Source organism: Cibotium barometz, chromosome 57 (genome assembly GCF_041138505.1).
Source record: "Cibotium barometz isolate CiBa-2024 chromosome 57, ASM4113850v1, whole genome shotgun sequence".
NCBI classification, from domain to species: domain Eukaryota; kingdom Viridiplantae; phylum Streptophyta; class Polypodiopsida; order Cyatheales; family Cibotiaceae; genus Cibotium; species Cibotium barometz.
Window position 1 is genome coordinate 367,912 of NC_141102.1, and position 20,440 is coordinate 388,351.

General features: G+C 42.7%; 2 protein-coding genes across 2 annotated transcripts; both read right to left on the reverse strand.

Moving 5' to 3' along the window:
* Window positions 1-1,655: 1,655 nt before the first annotated feature.
* Window positions 1,656-14,600, reverse strand: LOC147606289 (retinoblastoma-related protein-like). Its single transcript, XM_086791908.1, has 18 exons — window positions 14,340-14,600; window positions 14,154-14,261; window positions 13,949-14,076; window positions 13,764-13,860; window positions 13,494-13,543; window positions 13,203-13,404; window positions 11,984-12,050; window positions 11,703-11,882; window positions 11,378-11,583; window positions 10,416-11,295; window positions 10,083-10,275; window positions 9,870-9,942; window positions 9,603-9,779; window positions 9,346-9,450; window positions 2,532-2,664; window positions 2,333-2,433; window positions 1,993-2,102; window positions 1,656-1,896 (listed from the first exon to the last, which is right to left on the reverse strand). The coding sequence occupies exons 1-18, from the start codon at window positions 14,490-14,492 to the stop codon at window positions 1,800-1,802; spliced, it is 3,060 nt and encodes a 1,019-aa protein (XP_086648034.1). The 5' UTR covers window positions 14,493-14,600; the 3' UTR covers window positions 1,656-1,799.
* A 663-nt stretch (window positions 14,601-15,263) lies between these two features.
* On the reverse strand, window positions 15,264-19,007 carry LOC147606290 (uncharacterized). Its single transcript, XM_086791822.1, has 5 exons — window positions 18,991-19,007; window positions 18,380-18,907; window positions 16,982-18,144; window positions 15,932-16,801; window positions 15,264-15,610 (listed from the first exon to the last, which is right to left on the reverse strand). The coding sequence occupies exons 1-5, from the start codon at window positions 19,005-19,007 to the stop codon at window positions 15,546-15,548; spliced, it is 2,643 nt and encodes an 880-aa protein (XP_086647948.1). The 3' UTR covers window positions 15,264-15,545.
* Between the last annotated feature and the right edge of the window lie 1,433 nt (window positions 19,008-20,440).

The following is a 20,440-nucleotide window of genomic DNA, read 5'->3' on the forward strand; positions in this document are numbered from 1 at the left end:
TGCAGACTAGGCAATTTTGTAAGCCACACGCGTCAAAATATGCAAGGTAAGAAGAGTATAGAGATATTACCTTGCTTATTGATGCTCGTCATCGTTGCATTCCCTCTCATCAACATTACCTTCTACTAAGCTTCCACAACGATGAGAAATGACAAGTCCCTCATCTTGTAACCTTTGTATTACATGCTCACAATGAGTCCATAGGTTTAGATAAGTAGAGTCAGCATATGAGTAAAGTCGCCTCTCTTATCATATAAGAATACCCTTTTAACCTTTTAACCTCTATGCCTACCGGTTGGAATCACATCTTGTGCTTGGGCCTTCCACTTTTGTGTTTAGGTTTAGTTTTGTGGTTGTGCTCTCAAGCGGCCTAGTTCCTTGTGATGAGTGGGTTAGAGGGTGAGATGACTTTCTCGATGAGTAAATTTACTCTTACAAAGTGATATACCTCCAAACTTGCGAGCATCCAATCCAAAAAGAGACATGTTTGTGAGTTGAATATTTCAAGTACTTTTAAAAAACACTTCGATATTAACAAAATAATCATGCAATGTACGAAAATCAATTCTACAGTTTGTTTGCAAATGTCAATTATAACAAACATTTTAGATCACTTATTTTATTAAAAATCCCACTACAACCAATAAAATGATAATGATAGCTCAAGTAAGGGGTTTGTCTAAGACCAAGTTTAGAACCCCCTCCCCCTTTGGTGCTTTCTAGACAACATTACCTGTGGGCGGATAATTAAGCGCTTAGGAACGGTGAAAAATCGGTTGCTACCAGGGCCAACGGCCAATCAAAAAAAAAAATCCCACTACATAAATCTATCATGTATTGTATTAATATGCAACACGTCATATACTGTGTGCTAAGTAAATTGGTGTTGAAATATTAGAACTTACGTTATGATATAATATTTCAAGCATATTAGATTATTATTTTTATTTTTATGATAGCATTAGTATCTTGATATAAATTACGTTAGTAAACTTTCAACTTAATACAACATATTTACCAAAAAGTCGAGAATTATAATATTAAAAATACCTTTAATTATATTCTCGTTCACGAGAATATATATATATATATATATAAGCTCCTTGTATCAGGTCTCCAGAGTTTCATACAATTACTAATTGGAGGAGGTATTTTTCCTCCTCTGAAGAAGATGAGGCGGATTTATCAGACGTTCAGCCAAGATGAAACGAACCCCTAACCGTGCCTGGAAACATTTAGGTGTTAAGAGGATTTTTATGTAAGGTTGTTTCTATCAAATGCAAGGAAAATAGACTTGATTGACGACATGCTGCCACCACCTTGGAAGTTAGAATGTCAGCCTTCAGGCCTAGGTGAGGCAGCTGGCGGCCAGCAATATAGCTGCCCTCCTTTAATTGCCATTGAAGTCATATTTTGCATGAATAGATTTGAAAACGTTCCAAAATTTGAATCGATTTGGTGGTACATGGAAAAATGGAGTTTGTTGTTTAGTATCCTGTCAAGGCCTGAGATTCCAAAATTAAAAAGGCTTTATCTTTGGACTAACTATGGCACAAACGGCTCTCACGCTCTTGCTTGGCAAGACTGCCATGGCCCCTAAACAGCTGACTGGGGAATAAGTTAGCCTAAAAACTTAAACCAAATGTACAGGAATATAGTCAGCATATATAAATTACCAGGAAAATAACTTAACTTTATAAAGACAACCCTGTGATGGCGAAGGGGAAGACTTCTAGCCAGATCTCAAGGGAAGACCGTGAACGTTCGGCTCAGAAAAACCTCCACTGAGACAAGGTGTGTTACTTTCTCAACGTGCAATTCTGGGACACAAAGTCCCTGACCACAACTGAATCATTGACCAGGCCTACATCGCCAAAGTCCAATCTTCCTAGTCGCCTGCCCATGACATAGGTAAGGATGTAAAAGATCAGAGGCCTTCAAGTTCTGTATAGAGCAGCAGTTAAGCACCTTCCAACATGTCGCTGCTCAAACCTGTTGTTGAGCCGTTTGTTGATATCTGTCAAGTCCTTAGAGGGACTCTGATATGCATGGGTGCTTTCCCCAAAACAGGCATAAAGACGTCGAGAGTGAGGGGACAAAACCTGAAAAAAAAAAAACTCTTGAAGAGGGAAAGAGGGCACCATTTGGTGTTGGACACATCATGTCTGTAGCATATCTGCTTCTAGTATCAAATAAGAAAAAGCATTCAAAACAGCAGTATGTGGATGAAAATACATGCTCAACAAGTGGTGTATTGAATATAAGAAGCAACTGATCTGCATTTCAAACCAATTCATACCACGTGTGCATTCAATAACCAGGTACGGCATACCTTTGAAGTTTTCAGAGGTGAAAAATGGACATTGTGGCTTGCAGACGCTTTCTTCGGTGATGCATCAGGGAGAGATTGAAGAGGAGATGGTCCAGGTGAACCTACAAGTGGACCAGGAAAGTAAGTATACGCTGAAATATGATTTTGTTACGAAGCACTTGAGATGGGAATAAAAGTGAGACACATAATTACATGTTACCTTCAGTTCTGTCACCATCATCATTCCCACTGCTGGAAGTCAGCCGAGTACTCAGTTGGATCAAAAAGCCTTTGGCCGAAGGAATGAAGACATCGTTGTAAAACTGAATGATATCCCCTGTTTCTTGACCTCCCTGCCAAAACAAAAGGCAATATAGCATGGAAAAGAGGGGAGAGAGCTACCTCAATGCATGTGACAAGTAGAAGCTTAAGAAAGTGATCTTCGTACAGGCTCAGGATGGATCCATGTCAGGTCATCTTTGATAATTCTGTTTTTCCCATTTAGGAAATCTGACTGCCTTTAGTCCTGTTTAGTACCACTTTAGGCGGCATCAAATAAAACTAGTTAAAGAGTATAGGTTGCTACCTTTATTTTCAAGCATGGCATGACCAAGTGGTTTCCTTACCACCATTTGTTTTGTTTCTTCGGGTATGGCCTGTTGGCTACAACCAACTGCAATGCACTTGCCTTTGACCAAGTGGTTTCCTTACCACCATTTGTTTTGTTTCTTTGGGTATGGCCTGCTGGCTACAACCAACTGCAATGCACTTGTAGTTGACATAGACATAAGAGTAGAAAATGCATGGTATGCATGCTTGCAAGTTAGTATAAACAGACCAACAATAGATTGGTTCGCTCCAAACCCAAGGCCACACCTTGGGAAACTTTCTGTCACACAATTAGCATACTAAGGCCAAGCCTTATTAGCCTCTCTGTGCCTCTCACGTGCATTCCGCATTTGAATGCCACAAACATATCTAAACAAGAAGGTGCACGACCCGGAGTGAAAATTGGTCCCATGTGAGCCCAATCCAAGACAAGTCAACCAAGGTTCCACTCTACGCATCCAAGGTCAGGTGTGCATTGTCCTGCACAAGAAGCCATGCCAGTCTGTACTGTGAATCTCCCTCTGGAAGGATATCAGATGATCTGTGTGTTGGGTTTGCCACCGGACACCAGACGTTGGTAGAAGAATGTAGGAATTGCATTTAGAAACGGAAAGGCTCATGTTTCTTTCATAAGCTTTGGCCTTATTGAAGGTGCATTGGCTATGATCATGGACTCAACATATGAGCCGATGTATGAAGACATGGTTTGTAATCAATTTTTTTTTAATTATTGTGACACCAACATCCGTTGTCCCTTCAGTGCTTTCTCCTAGCATTGATTCGCTAAGCGTAAGTTGTCTCTTGTGAGTCTCTCATTCCTCGGAATGTGGTCATTAGCACTCTTAGTTTTTTGCATCTTTAGGCTCTGAAATATAGCACATATATATAGATAATTATATAATTATATATACATACATATCCTTACCCTCAATTAGATGGTTAGGAGTTTTTTTACATCTATCACATGGCCTACATCATCGGTAGCTCAGAGGTGGTTTTACTCTATTGGGATAGGTTACATTGGGTTGTGGAATTTCACTCTCTCTCTCTCTCTCTCTCTCTCTCTCTCTCTCTCTAAAAAAAGATGATCTGACTCCACTTCCTTAGGAGCCTCCATGAAGTTTGCCGATGCCGTTCCTTCTCCACTGGGTTTGCTGTAGCAGTCTCTTGCCATGTGTCCTGGCTTTCCACAGTTGTGGCAAGTGAAGGTCTTTCCTCCTACTCTGTCTCTTCCTCGTCCTCGTCCTCAAGAGAATCCTCCTCGGGTGAAGAATGCTTTTTCCTCTCCTGTTGTTGAGTCCAACCATTTCTTCTCTTTGCCTCTGGTCTCTTGCTCTAGTAGAGAGCCTTCTATCTCGTGTAGCTTACATTCTTTAGTGTTGCTACAATGTTTTCATATTCACCTTTGTCCACACTCTTCAGAAGCACTGCTAGTGCCTCATCATCTTCTGCCTTTTTGCCAATAGCTACCAGTTGTTGCTTAATGCTTTTATATTTGTTCAAGTGTGTGATTAAAGGTTCACTTTCTTTCATATCTAATTTATAGAATTGTATTAACAGATTTATCTTTGAATTTTTTGCTTGTGTGCCAAATAATTTATTGAGTTCATCCCATGCATCTTTTGCCCATTGTATCCTTGTGATGTGATGAATGATTTCATCATTTAAACTGAGTGCGATAAGCCCCAATGCTTTTTCATTCCTGCTCTTCCACTCATTTTTCTCACCTCTGGACATTCATCTCTTCCCTCAACTAGCCCCCACAGATTTTTCCTCATGAGCAGATACATGGTTTTTGTCTGCCATGTGTAAAACTGCTCCCCAATAAATTTGGCTATCTCTTGTGCCGTACTCATGATGATGTGAAGGGGGTCTTACCTCTTGATCCAATTTCAAGATTCAAGGACAGTGTCTATCCTTTTACAACTCAATCTGGTGTTTAGGTGATGATTACAACAAATTTATCAGCATAAAATCACCAGAAATTAAATTAAACCAAGGATAACAAATCTATAAAGAATGGTTGGAGTATCAAACCATCTCCGAATTGCAATCTGAAGTTATAGGGATTTGTATCAGATATCCAATGGTTAATTTGAACCCTCAATTGCACCAAAAAAATAGTAATTAGTGTTAATTAATCACTAATTAGTAAATTAATCCTTTCTTGTGTGTGCAAAAAACAGAGTATGCGAGGAGTCCAGATCTGAGAGCTTAGAGTTAGAGCTACGTCAAAAGAGAGTATGATGCTCTCGATGAGGACATTGGGTATGCTTAGGCTACCCAAGAGAGGCCAAGCAAGCTCCAGGCCTTGCCCACCAACCCAAGGAGGATCTACGCAGGCTGTCAGCCAACCCAAAAGGGCTTGGCCAGGTAGCCGACAAGCCCATGGGCCAACCCAGCCAGGCGACCAGGCCAAAGGACTGCCCAACAGCCAGTCGGCCAGTGCAAAAGGATGGCCCAGCGGCCTGCACAGGCCTGGGCAGCAACCCACAAGGCGGCCAGACAAATCTGAAGACAGTCAGGGCAGCAGTGTGCACACGACGGTTTATTAAAGCACATTATTGCTGAGACCAGGTCATGGAAAGAAAATAGAAACAACCGACCAGCATGAATTCAGTCATTGAATCTCATTATTCAGTGGATCGCTGCGTTCCAAGGACCAGGACAGCCAAGGAGAAGTGCTCAACCAAGGTGAAGAAGTGCAAGTCTCATTCTAATGAAGCAAATACACCATTCGTGGTGGGGACTCTATAGAGGGTACTCCAGACCCAATACTCTCTCTCTTTCTCTCTCTCTCTCTCTCTCTCCACATCTTCTTCTATGTTGTGCGTTATCTTCGTCACGAACGATTGCTGAATTCTGAGCATTGAAGTTACCGATTCTTCCTCCGAGCTTCCGCATGTTACATTGATATCAAAACCTTCTTCAAGTGTGAAGATTCAGCCAGAAAACCCCCAAAAAAAAAACTCGCTTGTGCGGTTGGTTTCTAAACTCCGGCGGACCACCTCTTTCAGTGTGACTCCTGTCCCTAGGACAGTTGGTTTTTAGCCTCCGGATGTCTCCAACACGCATAGTGGATGGTCAGATTACGCTCCAAAAAGGAAGTGCATTTTCTCGCTATTGCGAGCTTCAACGAAGAGAGAATGACGAACTTCTAAACAAAGCACTAGGCAGTCCTTCAAGGGCGGCAAACATGAGTGTGCATGATATGTTCCAGTAGATGATACGAGCAATCATAGAACAAAGCACCAAATTGGAAGAGCAAAAGCCACAAATCTTGGCCCTGGAAGAACGCATCCATTTTCCAATCCCTTTTTCTCCATCTCCTCCTCCCTTCCCTTCTGTTTCTCGAATTCCAATAGAAGATCCTCTACCGAATAAACCTTTTGAAGAGTTACGACCACAACCAAGTTCGACACTCGAGTTGTAGATGCGAGCAATGGAGATTCGATTGATAGAAGACCGTGCGGCGGCATCCCGTGCTGCTACACAAGAAGACGCCAAGCAACGCATGGAACATGAAAGATTTCTTGCAGCTTTAGATGCAAGAATGACACCAGCGGCTTCCTCGAGTCATTCTCCCGAGAAGATGAACTTCAATAAGTATAATAGTAAGCTCAACCTTCTTGGTCTATGATCGAGAACTCCTAGCAATTATTCAAGCCTTGAATTTTTCCTTTATGACCGTGAGTTTGAGGTTCACTGACCATCAAGCATTATGCTAGATTCAGACAATGCCAAGTGCATCGTAAAGTGACTGTCAGCACCACTGGAGCCAAATCTTTCAACAATTTAGTGTTATGATTGAGTAGCTTCCAGAAAAGGCTAACCCAGTGACCGATACTTTGAGCAAGAAGAAAACAGTGACATTGATTCAGACCAGACTCGACCTTGTTAAGTTATTGATACGGAACTAGATGACATGAAGCACACATACACGGATTTCAAGAAATTAGATACACAATGAAAGCAAGCATTGGATGCCAAAGAACCATGCCGCTTTTGGATATGAGATGGTTGGCTTTTCTGCAAAGACCGACTTTGTGTCATGAAGTTGTTCAAGACAGCTCTTCTCCATGACCCCATGACTTCCATCACTAGTGATCACTGGGACATGAATTCGACTCTGGAGAAGTTAGAAAGGCACTATTATTGGTCAAGAATAAGACACAATGTGTTCACTCATGTGCAACACTATGACGCTTGTCAAAAAGTGAAAGCTTCTTGTAGAAAGAAGATTGGGTTGTTACGCCTTTGTCAATTCTCTATCCAACTTTATTGACGGACTATTTGGAGACTATGCAACTTCTGTAAAGTTAAGCAGAAGGGGATGTCACGTGCATCCCGCACTTAAATGCCACAAAAATATCTGAACAAGAAGGTGCAAGACCTGAAGTGAACTGATCCTATGTGAGCCCAAACGAATCAGCTAGGGTTCCACTCTACACGTCCAAGGTCAAGTGTGCATTGTCCTGCACATGAAGCAATGCCAATCCGTACTATGAGTCTCCCTCTAGAATGATTTCAGATGATATGTGTGTTGGGTTTGCAACTGGCCACCACGTGTCCGCAGAAGCATGTAGGAATTGCATGTTGAAATGGAGACGAGCCCATAGCACTACCCCAAAAGAGAGTATGATGCTCTCGATGTGGGCATTGGGTATGCTTAGGCTACCCAAGAGGGGCCAAGTAGGCCCCATGCCTTGCCCACCAGCCCAAAGAGAGGCTGGATAAGCTGTCGGCCATCTTAAGAGGGCCTGGCAGCCAACAGCCCCATGGGCCGGGCTAGCCCAACGGCCAAGCCCATGGGCCATCCCAGCCAGGCAGCCAAGCCAAAGGGCTGCCCAAAGCAGCCAATCAGCCAATGCCCAGGGGCTGCCCAGCAGCCTGTGCAAGCCTGGACAGCAGCCCAAAGGGCGGCCAGACAAATCTGAAGGCGGCCAGGGCAGTAGTGTGCACACGACGGTTTAATAAAGCATATTATTGCTGGGACCAGGTCGTGAAGGGAAAATATAACCAGCTGACCAGTATTGTCAAGGGGTATAAATACCCATGATAGAATTCAGTCATAGTATCTCATTATTCACAACGGGTCACTGCATTCCAAGGGCCAGGACAGCCAAGGGGAAGTGCTCAACCAAGGTGAAGAAGTGCAGGTCAAGAACCAATCTTTATTTCAGATTTACATCATTCTAATAAGCAAATACACCATTCGTGGTGGGCCTCAGGAGAGCCCCTGCTGGTCAAATTAAACGCAGTCTGAAGATCTGTTTCCTTGCTCTTCCAATCGCCTATGCTCTTGCTTGCTGAAGAGAAGATGTGGAATACTTGATGCTGAATGAGGGGGCTGGCTGGTCTGCTACTCAAGCAGGCCTGCAATATCTGCTACTTTATCCAACTGCCCTTCCCAACCAGTGTTTCCAGAGTGGTGGGCCGGTGGCCTACCCAGGCCCTGCCTCCAAGCAATCTGCCCAAGGGGTTGTCCAGCTGGTTAATCTGAGAGAGAGAGAGAGAGAGAGAGAGAGAGAGAGCTGAGGCTGTAACATGTGGAAGCTCGGAGGAAGAATCGGTAACTTCAATGCTCAGAATTCAGCAATTGTTCGTGACGAAGATAACGCACAACATAGAAGAAGATGTGCAGAGAGAGAGAGAGAGAGAGAGAGAGAGAGAGAGAGAGAGAGAGAACTTGGGCTGAGATCGGCCAATTGATCACCTTTTGAACTTCAAAATGTTCAGTTGTACATATTATTTGTTGTATCTACTACAAGGATAAGGTTAAGGTTACTCGTGTGTGATTGTGTTTGCAAGTCGTCCACTACACATCTTTCTCTGTCAGCATTTTCGCAACACTAGTTCTTTAGTTGGTATGAGAGCCCAGGATATCTGCAAGTTTTCTTCTCCAGCATCCCATGTGCGTTGCCTGCCTAACTAGGGTACAATCAGTCCAAGCTGTCACCAAGAAACCAACCAGCAAGCTTCATCGAATGCCAATCCCCAGATTGCTATGAGAAGATACTTTATGGATTTCAAGGTGGGATTGCCAAAGAGCCGAAAATCTTCTCTCTTCTCTCTCTCTCTCTCTCTCTCTCTCTCTCTCTGTGTGTGTGTGTGTGTGTGTGTGTGTGTGTGTGTGTGTGAGAGAGAGAGAGAGAGAGAGAGAGAGACTCGAAAGGTCTCTCTGTGATGCATTTGGGAACAATCAACCACATAACATTACGATCCAAGTGTGGTTTGACCTTCAAGATGCTTCATTGACAACTTTTCTCTTTTAAAAGTACCTTACAGAACTGTAAACATGCAAAAAGCTTACTATACACTAACACAAGCGCATACATGTGCAACATCTGTTGGTTTGTCAGCATGCACAGTGTCGTCAAGCATCCTGGCAGTCAGTCAATCATGCGTGTGTTAAGGTGGCATACCCCTCTTGAATCAAGGAAAACAGTTCGGAATACATAGGACTTGTGTTGAGGCATTTGCTTGTAATTCTGGACGATATCTTTGAATGTTAATTTAAGCAATTTAACCTGCCAAAAAAAAAAAGCCAAGGAAAAATCTCAGTTGTTCTGAGGAAGCTCAACCAGCGAGAAAGTAAAAGTACTTCAGCAAGCAGTGACCTTGTTGATCACATGACAGCGAAAGACACGCACGCACACACGCACACACAACTTTCACAAACCTTGCAAACTCCATATAAACTGCAAAGGATGATTTGATCAATATGCCTTTTGAAAAAGAGGTGTGTCTCTTGATAAAGAATGTGCTGAACCAGTTTGTAAACATCTTCCATGAGGTGATTTGGGCGCTTGAGGAATTCACACAAAAGCTTTGTTCTAACGGCAGCAAGCTTTAGTACCTGTGCAAAGAGAGAAAAAAAACTTATAACGGATCTGTAAAAAGAGTGTTTACTTCCACATAAAAGAGCTTCAAAGTAACATCACCTGACCTTTTGGAAAAAGATGTTAATCACAGTATCAGCACATGTTTCTCCTCCACCAGCTGACGTCGGTCTTTGAGGGCTGGAGAACGCCGGAGACATGCTCAGTGTCTGTTGAACAAATGAGGGGTATGTATCCCCAAGGAGAAATGCAAGTACATGATCACAGAAGCATTGACTTCCCACCGAAACTATGGCTTTTGGCTACGACTTGATGATTACCTGGCAAATGCAGACTGCAAAGGAGGCTGCACCAGAGCTTTCGTAGGAGTAAAAACTGAGAAAGCAGAAGACTTATCTCTAACAGGAGATAAAATCATGGAACTCGATGGAGCTGCACTGGAAGTAGCATCCACCTCTCTAATAGGTAAGGTTGAAACTGATGTTGAAGGCAACAAGGAGCCATGCAAATCATCTGCAAAGAAAAAGCTATCAAGCTGTGGCAATTTCCTAACGCACTGGGGTTCTCACTCAGAAAGGCATTAAACAGATGCATTGGCACATGCTATCTTTCAATGGAAACACCCACAAAGCAGAAATGATGGGTGAGCCAACCTGGTGTAGGTTCAGCTTTGGTTTTTAGCTGCAGTAGTGGTGAGCTCTCATTTGATAGCTGGTACAGGTGCTTGAGACCTTCCAATGATGGCATAGGATCTGCCAGAAGACCCAGTCTATGAATCTCAGACCTCCAATGTGGCTTTGCTATGATAAGGGAATTGTACATAGAAGAACCTCTTTCCCACGCTAACATTTCAAGAAGCCTCTCCTCAATTGAGTTCAGGTGTCTTTTCAACTCTCTAGGCAAAGTTTCCTCATGTCTGACAAAGCTCTCTATCACCTTGCTGAGGTCAAACGCAGTGATCCCCATTGGATCTAAAACTACTGGAAAAGTCATCGAAACCGTCTTGTGTGTAGCAAGAACCACCTCTGCAGAACAGGCCAGCATGCACCGGTGAAACCTCTCATTAGTGAGGAGAGCTGAGAGATTGTTGCTGTGAAGCCGCTTAGCCTCTGCTTGGCACATCGCACCCAGAACTCTGTAGTATAATTTGAATGCTTCCAGCTTTCGCTGAGGGGCCCAAACACTGCTCAGAGATGAGATATCTTTCACATCTCCAATAGCAGAACTCCTTATTGCCTGAACAGAAAACACAGAATCAAGTAGCAATTGTGCTCTGTATGTGACCTCTTTGGTGATGTTTGTGTCACAGGATCTAAAATATGAAGCTAGTTCTGGAGAAGGCTCCGCAGGTAAAGGAACAATAACAGAGCGAAGCCACTCTGCTGAGGTCATACTGACAGAAACTGGCATTGGTGGAGGCATCTTAAGGCTGGCCGACTTTGTTGAGGATGGAAGAGGAGAACCACCTTCAGTTGAGACATTTGCTTTCAAAGCTATGGGTTTTGAAGGGGATGAGATCATATCATACTTTCTCTACAGAAAAACAAGCTGTCTATGTCAGAAATCTTCATGCACATGTTAGGAAAGCTGCAAAGATTAAGAAAACATAACATGCCTTGGCACATTTAGGCGAGAGCATCTCATCTGATCCACTCAGACTGTCCAACGCTGAATCGATGGCAAAGCTGCTTTCGGGAAGAAATGAGCGCTCATCTATCTCTCCTTGTTTATTATACACTTCTGCATAGTTCTTATCTAAAATTTTCATGTAAGACAGCATTGCATGCTTCTCCAAGAGGCCTTGGAAGTACATAAGACCCTCTGAGAGAGGCACAAGAAAGTAAGAAAGATTACACAGATTAGTAGATAAATAGGGAGGCACTCAACATATAAACAAAGAGCAAGGTAGCATAAGCATCAACATGAAAGGTCATCACCACCTGTATCCATTCCCGCAGTTTGCTCTGACTCATCAAGCAAAGAAGGCTTTTGATTAGATTCAACAAGCAACTGAATCATACAATTCGCTTTCCCCAGCATTATTTTCACATCAACTTCTGATGCATCATACAGATGACAGAGAGAGGATATGATGTTGACACCTTTGGAACTGCGCACAGCTGCATTTCCAAAAATTCAAGTTAGCTCCATCTCAAATTTCTTAATAAAAGCCGACCAACAGTAGCTTCTCAAATCAATGACAGACAGTACAACAACATACCAAATATTGAGGAATCATGCAAGGGGACCTTCCTCAAATGGGCGGGCATGTGAATGATCATGATAACCTGAGATAGAAAAGAAGCTGCATTCAGTGTTTTGCATATATAGGCTGCTTAACTCCAGAGAAGCGTGCACTTGATTAAGAAAAGCTTTAAAATGTCCACAAAAAAATGCTTCTATAGATCGCATGTGCAATTGAGGCAAGCCTTGCAGAAGACATCAACGCTTAAAGAAAAATGCCCTACGGGTATAGTTCACCTCTCATCTTCTTCTTGATCTCTAGAAGCAGAAGCATATTTTAACATTAATACTGTTGGCATGTAAGCACCCAGAAGTTTGACGCAGATGGTAAATTAGAGACTAGAGACATAGCCTTAGGTGCAACCTTCCATTCCTGGCCACTGATTTAACCAGCACTCCACTTCAGCATAGAAACAGAGGCAAGCGTTCTGCTTTAGACAACTGCAGAACACACTATTCCACAAGCTTGTTGAGTAGCCAGGCTTGCTGCTCTGAATCTAGGTAATCAGGCCAATGTATAATTAAGACATCCGCATGCAAAAAATATGGCCAGATTTCATCAACAAAAATGAAGGAGATAACCTAAGGTCAAGGACACAGATTCATATTGCACATATCTAAATTTTATAATATGAGCAAATACACCATCTTTAGGGGTTTTGAGACCCAACCGAGTGTCTGGTGTCTCTCTCTCTCTCCCCTCTCTTCACAAGTGTTTGCACCACAGTAATTGCACAGTTAACTCAACAGTGTATGATTAAGAGTTTGCATGTGAAAAACAGTTTAGGTATTCAGGCCAAATTCTACAAGGTCCTGAATTTCCAAAAGCAAAAAGTGCAACAGCTCTTTCAATTAAACCCCTAGGCCAAGGCTTTATAACTGTAGAACCTCTGCTGCTATGTGATAACTGTAGTTTGTGGGTTGTCACATGGACTGTTTGTATGCCTGCTGACTTTCACCATGGAGTCCTACTACTTTCATTCAGACTATGACTTCAACCCAGAGCCCCTGGGAACTGTCATCTTGAACATTGAAAACCTGTGTGGTTGCCTCCAAGAGATGATTTTTAATTTAAAAAACCAACCCTCTTTCGTTAGCACAGAAAATTTCCATTCTGCAGAAACCAAGAATTCTACAGAGCAAAGAAGACATGCACAAACATCATGAAACTTAGAAATGGGATGCTAAATGCTTACAAAGATGGAAATAAGGCCGTTGGCACAGGTCATCAAGTCTACAAAATGACCAGGTACATGCATTCGGAGGGCTAGAAAGAGCATCCAACCAAACCTCAGGTAGATCATTTTTGCCACCCCCCCACCTGCAATGGAGGAAGAACCCTCTTCCAGTAGCTTTTCAGTCGGTATGAAAAATCTGGAAAAATTCTTTTCATAATTCCTGCAAATGCACCATAGAAGGGAAGTTTGTGACTGCTTGTGGTCATTAAAGCTCCAATCAAGAAATTAAATAACACATTTGTTACTTACTCGTAAAGAGCTGAAAGATGGACATAGTTGGATTGCACTTGTCTTAGTTGCTGCAAGGCCAAATACATGGCGTGAGAGGTCCTTCCAAAATAGGAATAATGGAAGAAACCCAAGCAACCCACACTCTTCCCGACACGCCCCCCCTCCCCCAACAACTCTCCTGACCCCCCTCTTTATCCTCTCCTTGCGCCTGCGCTCAAAAGCCAATCAGAAAAGGGCGACCAGATAATGACAAGGAAAGCGCTGGTAAAATTTGGCACTCGGGAATACCTGTTTAAAATCGTCGCAAGCAACCCCATACATGGATCTCATAACAGGATCCGCTTTTTGTAAGAAATAGGACAGCTCTCTGAAAAACTCCATGACTCTGTAGTTGTGCACATAACAACCACTTATCAGGGATGCTCTCGTGTTCCTACTGCTGAGGGCAAGTAACACAAGAAAAACAATCTTACGGTGAGTTAATGGACGTTAACAGTTTGGTAAGAGTGATTCCATCGGCGCCAACGGGACGGGAGCATCTGCTCAATCTGAAGGCACAATATATGATGCTTGCAATCCAGCACTTGACCAAGTCACCCTCCTGCACAGAACCATACACGAATCAGAGGTGCACCTGTGTAGATGAATATATTAAGCCTGCATTCATTTAGCACATACTGTTCCAGAGCCGAGGGCACCCATGGTGGCTACTATGTGATGCTCTGTCTCTCTAAAGAGCCGAAAAGCATCACGCCGAACGTTCTCATCAAGTCGGAAATCTACCTGCTACAGAAAAGAAGCAAAACCTATGTGTGAAGGTCGACCTTAACCCTAGCTCTGTGTGCAAAGAATAGAAGCACAGACCTGCGAAAGCTGAACGAACAGAGCCTCCGCCTTCGCAGCCTTCCCCGGCTTCGAAGGGTTTACAACAGGGGCCTTCGAAAGGTCATCTGGAAAAGAAGAAGGAGAAGGAGAAGGAGAATAAGTGTCAAAGTCTAACGCTACTTTGTGCTCCATCGCTGCGCTGCTTTTCACAGTCCCTGCGAAACACACGTAGTCCTCCTGTCAGAGCAGGATATGAGAGAAGGGCGCGCAAAGGGGGAGGGTATAGGACACGAGAGGTGAAGTTACAGCAGAGAGAGAGAGAGAGAGAGAGAGAGAGAGGGAAGGGAGCGAGGGAGGGAGGGAAAGGGGCAAAAAAGCGCGGGAAACGAAGCTCCGGTCCACGTGGCCCAAGACACTGATGAGGAACTTAATTAAGAAAATGTGACAAGAGTAGGCAAGGGAACGTTCTACTATTATCTAACCCGGTTAACGTCCCTTCTACGTGGCGGATTTTTTTGATCATGCCTGGCTCTGGCCCCTGGGTTCATTTAGCATGCAATCGCTATCTACTGCGTGAGGACATCGTGCACCTGCATGCGTGCTTGGCGCTGCGCCGTCTTCCCGCTGCCGACATTTAGCATGTAACCGCCGTCTGTTGCCTGAGGACACCATGCACCCGCCGACATTAACCATGCATGCCACCCTTCTGCCTTGCCTTCCTCTCTGCGTTCCTGTTTGCTCCCCCGTTTGCTCTACCATACCTGCGTTTGAGGCTCTCTCTCTCTCTCTCTATGTGCAGGTGTCTCCGATTGTTTCTCTCTGGGGGGCTTCGTCATCATCTCTGGGGTGGTCGCCTTCGTCATCTTCCGGTCTGCCTTATCGTCGCTTGAGAGCAGTGTTCGGGAAATTTTATAAATTGAGCTATGTTGAAATCCTCCTCTAATGAGTGAACCGGTTTCGGAAAAAATGAGCAATTCATATCCTCTTCATATCTACACGAGCCGGCCAAAGACCTTCCTTGGGTAAATTTGAACAAGTTTTACATACTACAAATTTATACTTTGCTAGAAAACAAGTAGCCAGTTTTGCTAACCAAACTAATCGGAGACTAGTAGATGGAAAATGCTTCTCTTGAGAGCAATAACAAACCCAAAACATGAAACTTTAAAAAAATAACTTTAAGTGTTGTAAATGTTTCAAGAATCATACCTTTAAACTTGAGTCACATTTGGAATCAACATAAGTTTAAAGCATCCACCCAATCCTCCAAAATCTTGAACATCGAATGCTTCTATAATTGCACGAAATATCTGTAATAATAAACAAGCAAATAGATATCTATTCATGATATTTTCATATCAAATGAGTAAAGTTAAAAAGTAGCATGCAAGGTAATCACCTCCAAAAGCATGTCTCGTAAACAAAGAAATTTCGCCATCTCCAACCTAAGAGAGAGTAGGGGATTTGAACCCCTTCGCCATTTTACATGGCTACACCATGCTCCCTTGGGAAAAAGAGGAGTAGTCTATCTACTCCTCTTTTTCCCTCTTCATAAAAGTGTTAGTCATGGATAATAATTGTTTCAATAAACAATAAAAGAAATCACTATTGAACAATAAGTGAACAAATACCTTCTGAACTAAAAAGATGTCGATGAGCCTTTGCACTCCAAATCTCAATGCATTCTAGAAGCTCTTCCTCACACAATTTTTCTGGCCCTTCAATAGCAATCTTCATAAGAGCATCAAGACTTTTAGTCTCAAGCCTATTTCGAAGGCGAGTCTTGATCATGGTTCTCGCACTAAAGCCTCTTTCGCACACTGCACTGCTACAACATTGAACTAATGCAACTTGACATAGCGTTAGTAAATTGGGATATATCGCTCTCCATGAAGCATTGCTGGCTATTGAAGAAGCGACTTCTACTAGGCTATATCGGACAAAGTCTTTTGGAGCTTGATTTTTGAAAGTTCTAAACTCTTTTTTTAACTCATCACCATCAACCAATGCTTTAAATTCAAACATACCTAGTACATGATCCTTACCATAAAATGACACTAACTTACTAACTTCTTCGATGCCATATGCTTTCAATGGTCGCTCCAAGAGTGGATGTTGTGCAGGAACAAGGATCTTCATGTTGCTAAGTATGGAATTATCTTCAAACCTTGTTTGCAAGTTAGCAATGATAGAAGAAGAAAAAGAGGTTTGAAATTCTAAAGCTCTCTTTAAATCTTCACCAAAAATATCGCGTTTTATTGACTCATCAAAGAAAACATTACCATGAAGTGATTCACGAAGAGAAAAGAGGTGACCTTTTTCGGATCCATATTCTGGCAAAATTTCAAAGCCTCCTACTCCATGTGTAAAAGCATTGCAGTCGGGTTGTGGTTCTTCCATGTAATATTGTTTGATGCGATCAATCTCGTTGTCAACTAGACCATTGATTGTGGTTACATCAACATGATCTTTTTGAAGCATTTTACTTAAGGAAGCCAAACCTTTGAGTATATCCGCCAAGAAAAATAAGCAATAAATAAACTCAAACTCCGCAATGTCATTGTAGAGATGAGAGTTTTTCTCTCTTACCTCAGCCAAGATGCATCAAATGACAGATTTCAAAGCATTATATCGACTTAACCATCGAATATCATAAGTATGTTGTAACTTCAAAATGGGACAAGCCAAATCCTCTTGCAAATCATGTAGTGCTTCTTTGCGCTTAGAGCTCGCATTGTAAAAAGTAGCTAAACTATTGACAAGTTTATCTATCCTTTTACAAGTGTCATTACTCTTAGCTACATTAGAGACAGCAAGTGCAGTTCTATGAGCTACACAATGTATTGATGTAAGAAAAGGATTGACATTTTTCTTTAGAAGAGTTGAAAGTCCATTTTCCTTACCTGTCATGGTGGAGCATCCATCAGATCCAAAAGCAATTAGTTTGGATAGGTCCAACTTGCACTTCTTGAGTTCAGCAATCAAAGTGTCAAACAAACTTTTTGAAGTTCCATCACTCACGTGCACAATCCCATAGAAAGAGACTTTTGGTATGCACTCAGATTCTATGTAAGAAAAGTAGATAACCATATGGCCATGAGTGGTAATATCGGTGGATTCATCAACAAGCACCCCAAACCATGGACTCTTTGCAACTTTCTTTAAAGTATCATGCATCAAATAATTAGCAATACAATAGACCATTTCTGCACAAGCTTTGTCATCATTATACAAGCTTGTAGTGTATGGGACACCACAATCTTGCATGTGAGATATCAAGTGTGGAAAAAGTGCAAAGGATTCATTTCTCTTAGCTATGAAATATGCAGATTTAAATAGTGTCAACAAAGCTTCATCTTTCAAGTCTTTCACTTTTTTAATGCTACTTTGTATGCTTTCCTTTCCCTCCATAAAACATGCTTGCATAGCAAGCTTATGGCAATCAGTAGTGCAATGAGCTTTGAGATTACTTACCTTGAAGTTGATTGATCCACTCAATGAATATGCACTGTGATGATGTGGATACTTTTTACAAAACTTACAATACAACCTTGCCTCCTCTCTATTGTACTCAAGCCACTTGAAGTCTTCCAACCACTCTGCTTGGAAAAGATCTCGTCGACCTTGTCTTCTTTCCTCCTCTACCCTTTCCTCAGGAGATAGAGTAGAGAGGTCTACTTTTTCTGCAATATGAGATGACATACTTGCGAAAGTAATTTTTTCTTTATTACGTGGAGCTTTAGGATTACCTTGAACCCATTGAAGAAGGTTTCCTTGCCTCTTACTAGTCTTTCTTTTCTTTTGCATGCTCACTGGTCCGAGCAACCCAAATGCAAGGACTTCACTGCTCAGACACACAAAGAACAAGTTAACATCACTAAATCGTACCTCTCTCTCTCTCTCTTACAAGCATGCATCCATCAGATCCCACAGAGAGACCTGTCAGCTTAATGAATTCCTCACCAGGAAGGAGATGGTGGTGCAGGCCGTTTTCGACCAACAGGCAACAGGTTTTCGGGCTGGAGGCTGGCCGCCGCTGGAGCAATGTAGCTATGAGCTTTGAAAGTTGAAACAGTTACCTTGCGAAAGTTGAGGGCTCAGGGAGGAACTCCATGCAGACTCGCAGAGTTAAGCAGAGGCCGGTTGGAGACTCCACTTCCAGAGGCTGGAGGCGGGGGGCTGACGATGGCCGGTGGCACGGGTTGGAGACTTCTAGACTCCAGAGGCGGGCTGGAGCGGCGAGCCTGGAGGCTCTTGGAGCTACGATGGCCGAGGCAAGCCGCAACAGCAGAGTAGTCCAGACTCCAGAGTCCAGACTCCAGAGCCAGGAGGGCCAGACGGCGGAGGCTGGAGCTTCACCTACGATGGCCGCCGGCCGGTGGGTCGGGTGTGCTGCGTGCAAGCAGAAAACCAAAACAGGTTGGTCGCTGGAGACTCGAGGCTGGCCGCTGGAGACTCGAGAGTCGAGAGCCGTGAGGCTTGAAAGTTGAAGGTTGAAACAGGTTACAGAGTCCGTATTCTTCGAAAGTTGAGGGCTCAGGGAGGAAGTGCAAGTCTGCATGCAGCGACCCTTAAGGCTTGCCGCTCGAGCTTCAACGGCTTGCCACCTGCGCAGATCTGAGATAATACGTTGGCCAATGGCAAGGTATGATGAATCATACCTTGGCCAATGGCAAGTTACCTAACTTACCTGCGTTCAAACTTCATGTGTCCAGCCGCCCACATAATGCATATGTGTCCACTGTCCAGCCGCCCACACAATGCACTGTGCACTGTGCAGTGTGCACATGCTCGAGTCCGGACTCCGAGTCCGGACTCCCGAGTCTCCGACGCTCATAAGTATATTTATATTATTTATATATAATAAAATCCTTCTCCTTTTAAAATGAATCGGCTCTATTCCTTTTCAAAAAAAAACGAGAAGGAAGCTATTCCTTCTCAAATTTTTTTGAGCCGACTCGTATCCAATTTGAGCCGGCTTTAGGCTAAGTTGAACCTATCTTTTCCCGAACACTGCTTGAGAGAGTGTGCCTTTGTCATCTTCGGGTCTGCCTTATCGTCGCTTGAGAGAGTGTGCCTTTGTCATCTTCGGGTCAACCTCATCGTTGCTTGAGAGAGTTTTTTTTTTTGTGCGTGGGGCCATGTGTGTGTATTTCAAATAGCTTTTTTTTTCCTTTTTACTATGCGCAGGGCCATGTGCGTGTGTATTTCAAAGAGCTTTTTTTAAATATTTTTTACATTTTTACAGTGCATTGTGTGTGTGTTTGAGAGAGCGTCGTGTGTGTGTTTGTTTGTTTTTAATATTTTTTTAATTTTTATAATGCACCATGTGTGTGTGTTTGTTTTTTAATTAACATTTTTACAGTGCGCAGTGTGTGTGTTTGCTTGTTTGTTTTTTATATTTTTTAAATTTTTACAATGCGTTGTGTGTGTGTGTTTGAGAGAGACCTTTTTTTAATGTGTGGAGGTCGTGCGTGTGTGTGTGTGTGTGTGTGTTTTAATATTAATATTTTTATAGTGCATCGTGTGTGTGTGTGTGTGTGTGTGTGTGTGTGAGAGAGAGAGAGAGAGAGAGAGAGAGAGAGAGAGAGAGAGAGAGAGAGAGAGAGTGTGTGTGTGTGTATTTGAGAGAGTTTTTTAATGTTTTGGTGAAAGTATTTTCTTATGTGCACAAGCCGTGTGTGTGTGTGTGTTTGTTTGAGAGAGTTTTTCAAATTTTTAATGTTAATGTTAAAGTTTAAGTTTTTTTAAATGTAAGTATTTTTAATGTGCACCATGTGTGTGTGTGCGTTTTTTAAAATGTCTTTACGTATTTTTAATGTGCATGTTATGTGTGTGTGTGTGTGTGTGTGAGAGAGAGAGAGAGAGAGAGAGAGAGAGAGAGAGAATGTGCATACATACATTGCCGTGTATGTGTGTGTGTGTGTGTGTGTGTGTGTGTGAGAGAGAGAGAGAGAGAGTGTGTGTGTGTGTGTGTGTGTATGTGTGTGTGTTTTTTAAAATGTCTTAAGTATTTTTAATGTGTATGCCGTGTGTGTGTGTGTGTGTGTGTGTGTGTGTTTTCACAATTTAAAAAAAGTGTGTGTGTGTGTGTGATAGAGAGAGAGAGAGAGAGAGAGAGAGAGTTATAATGTACATCG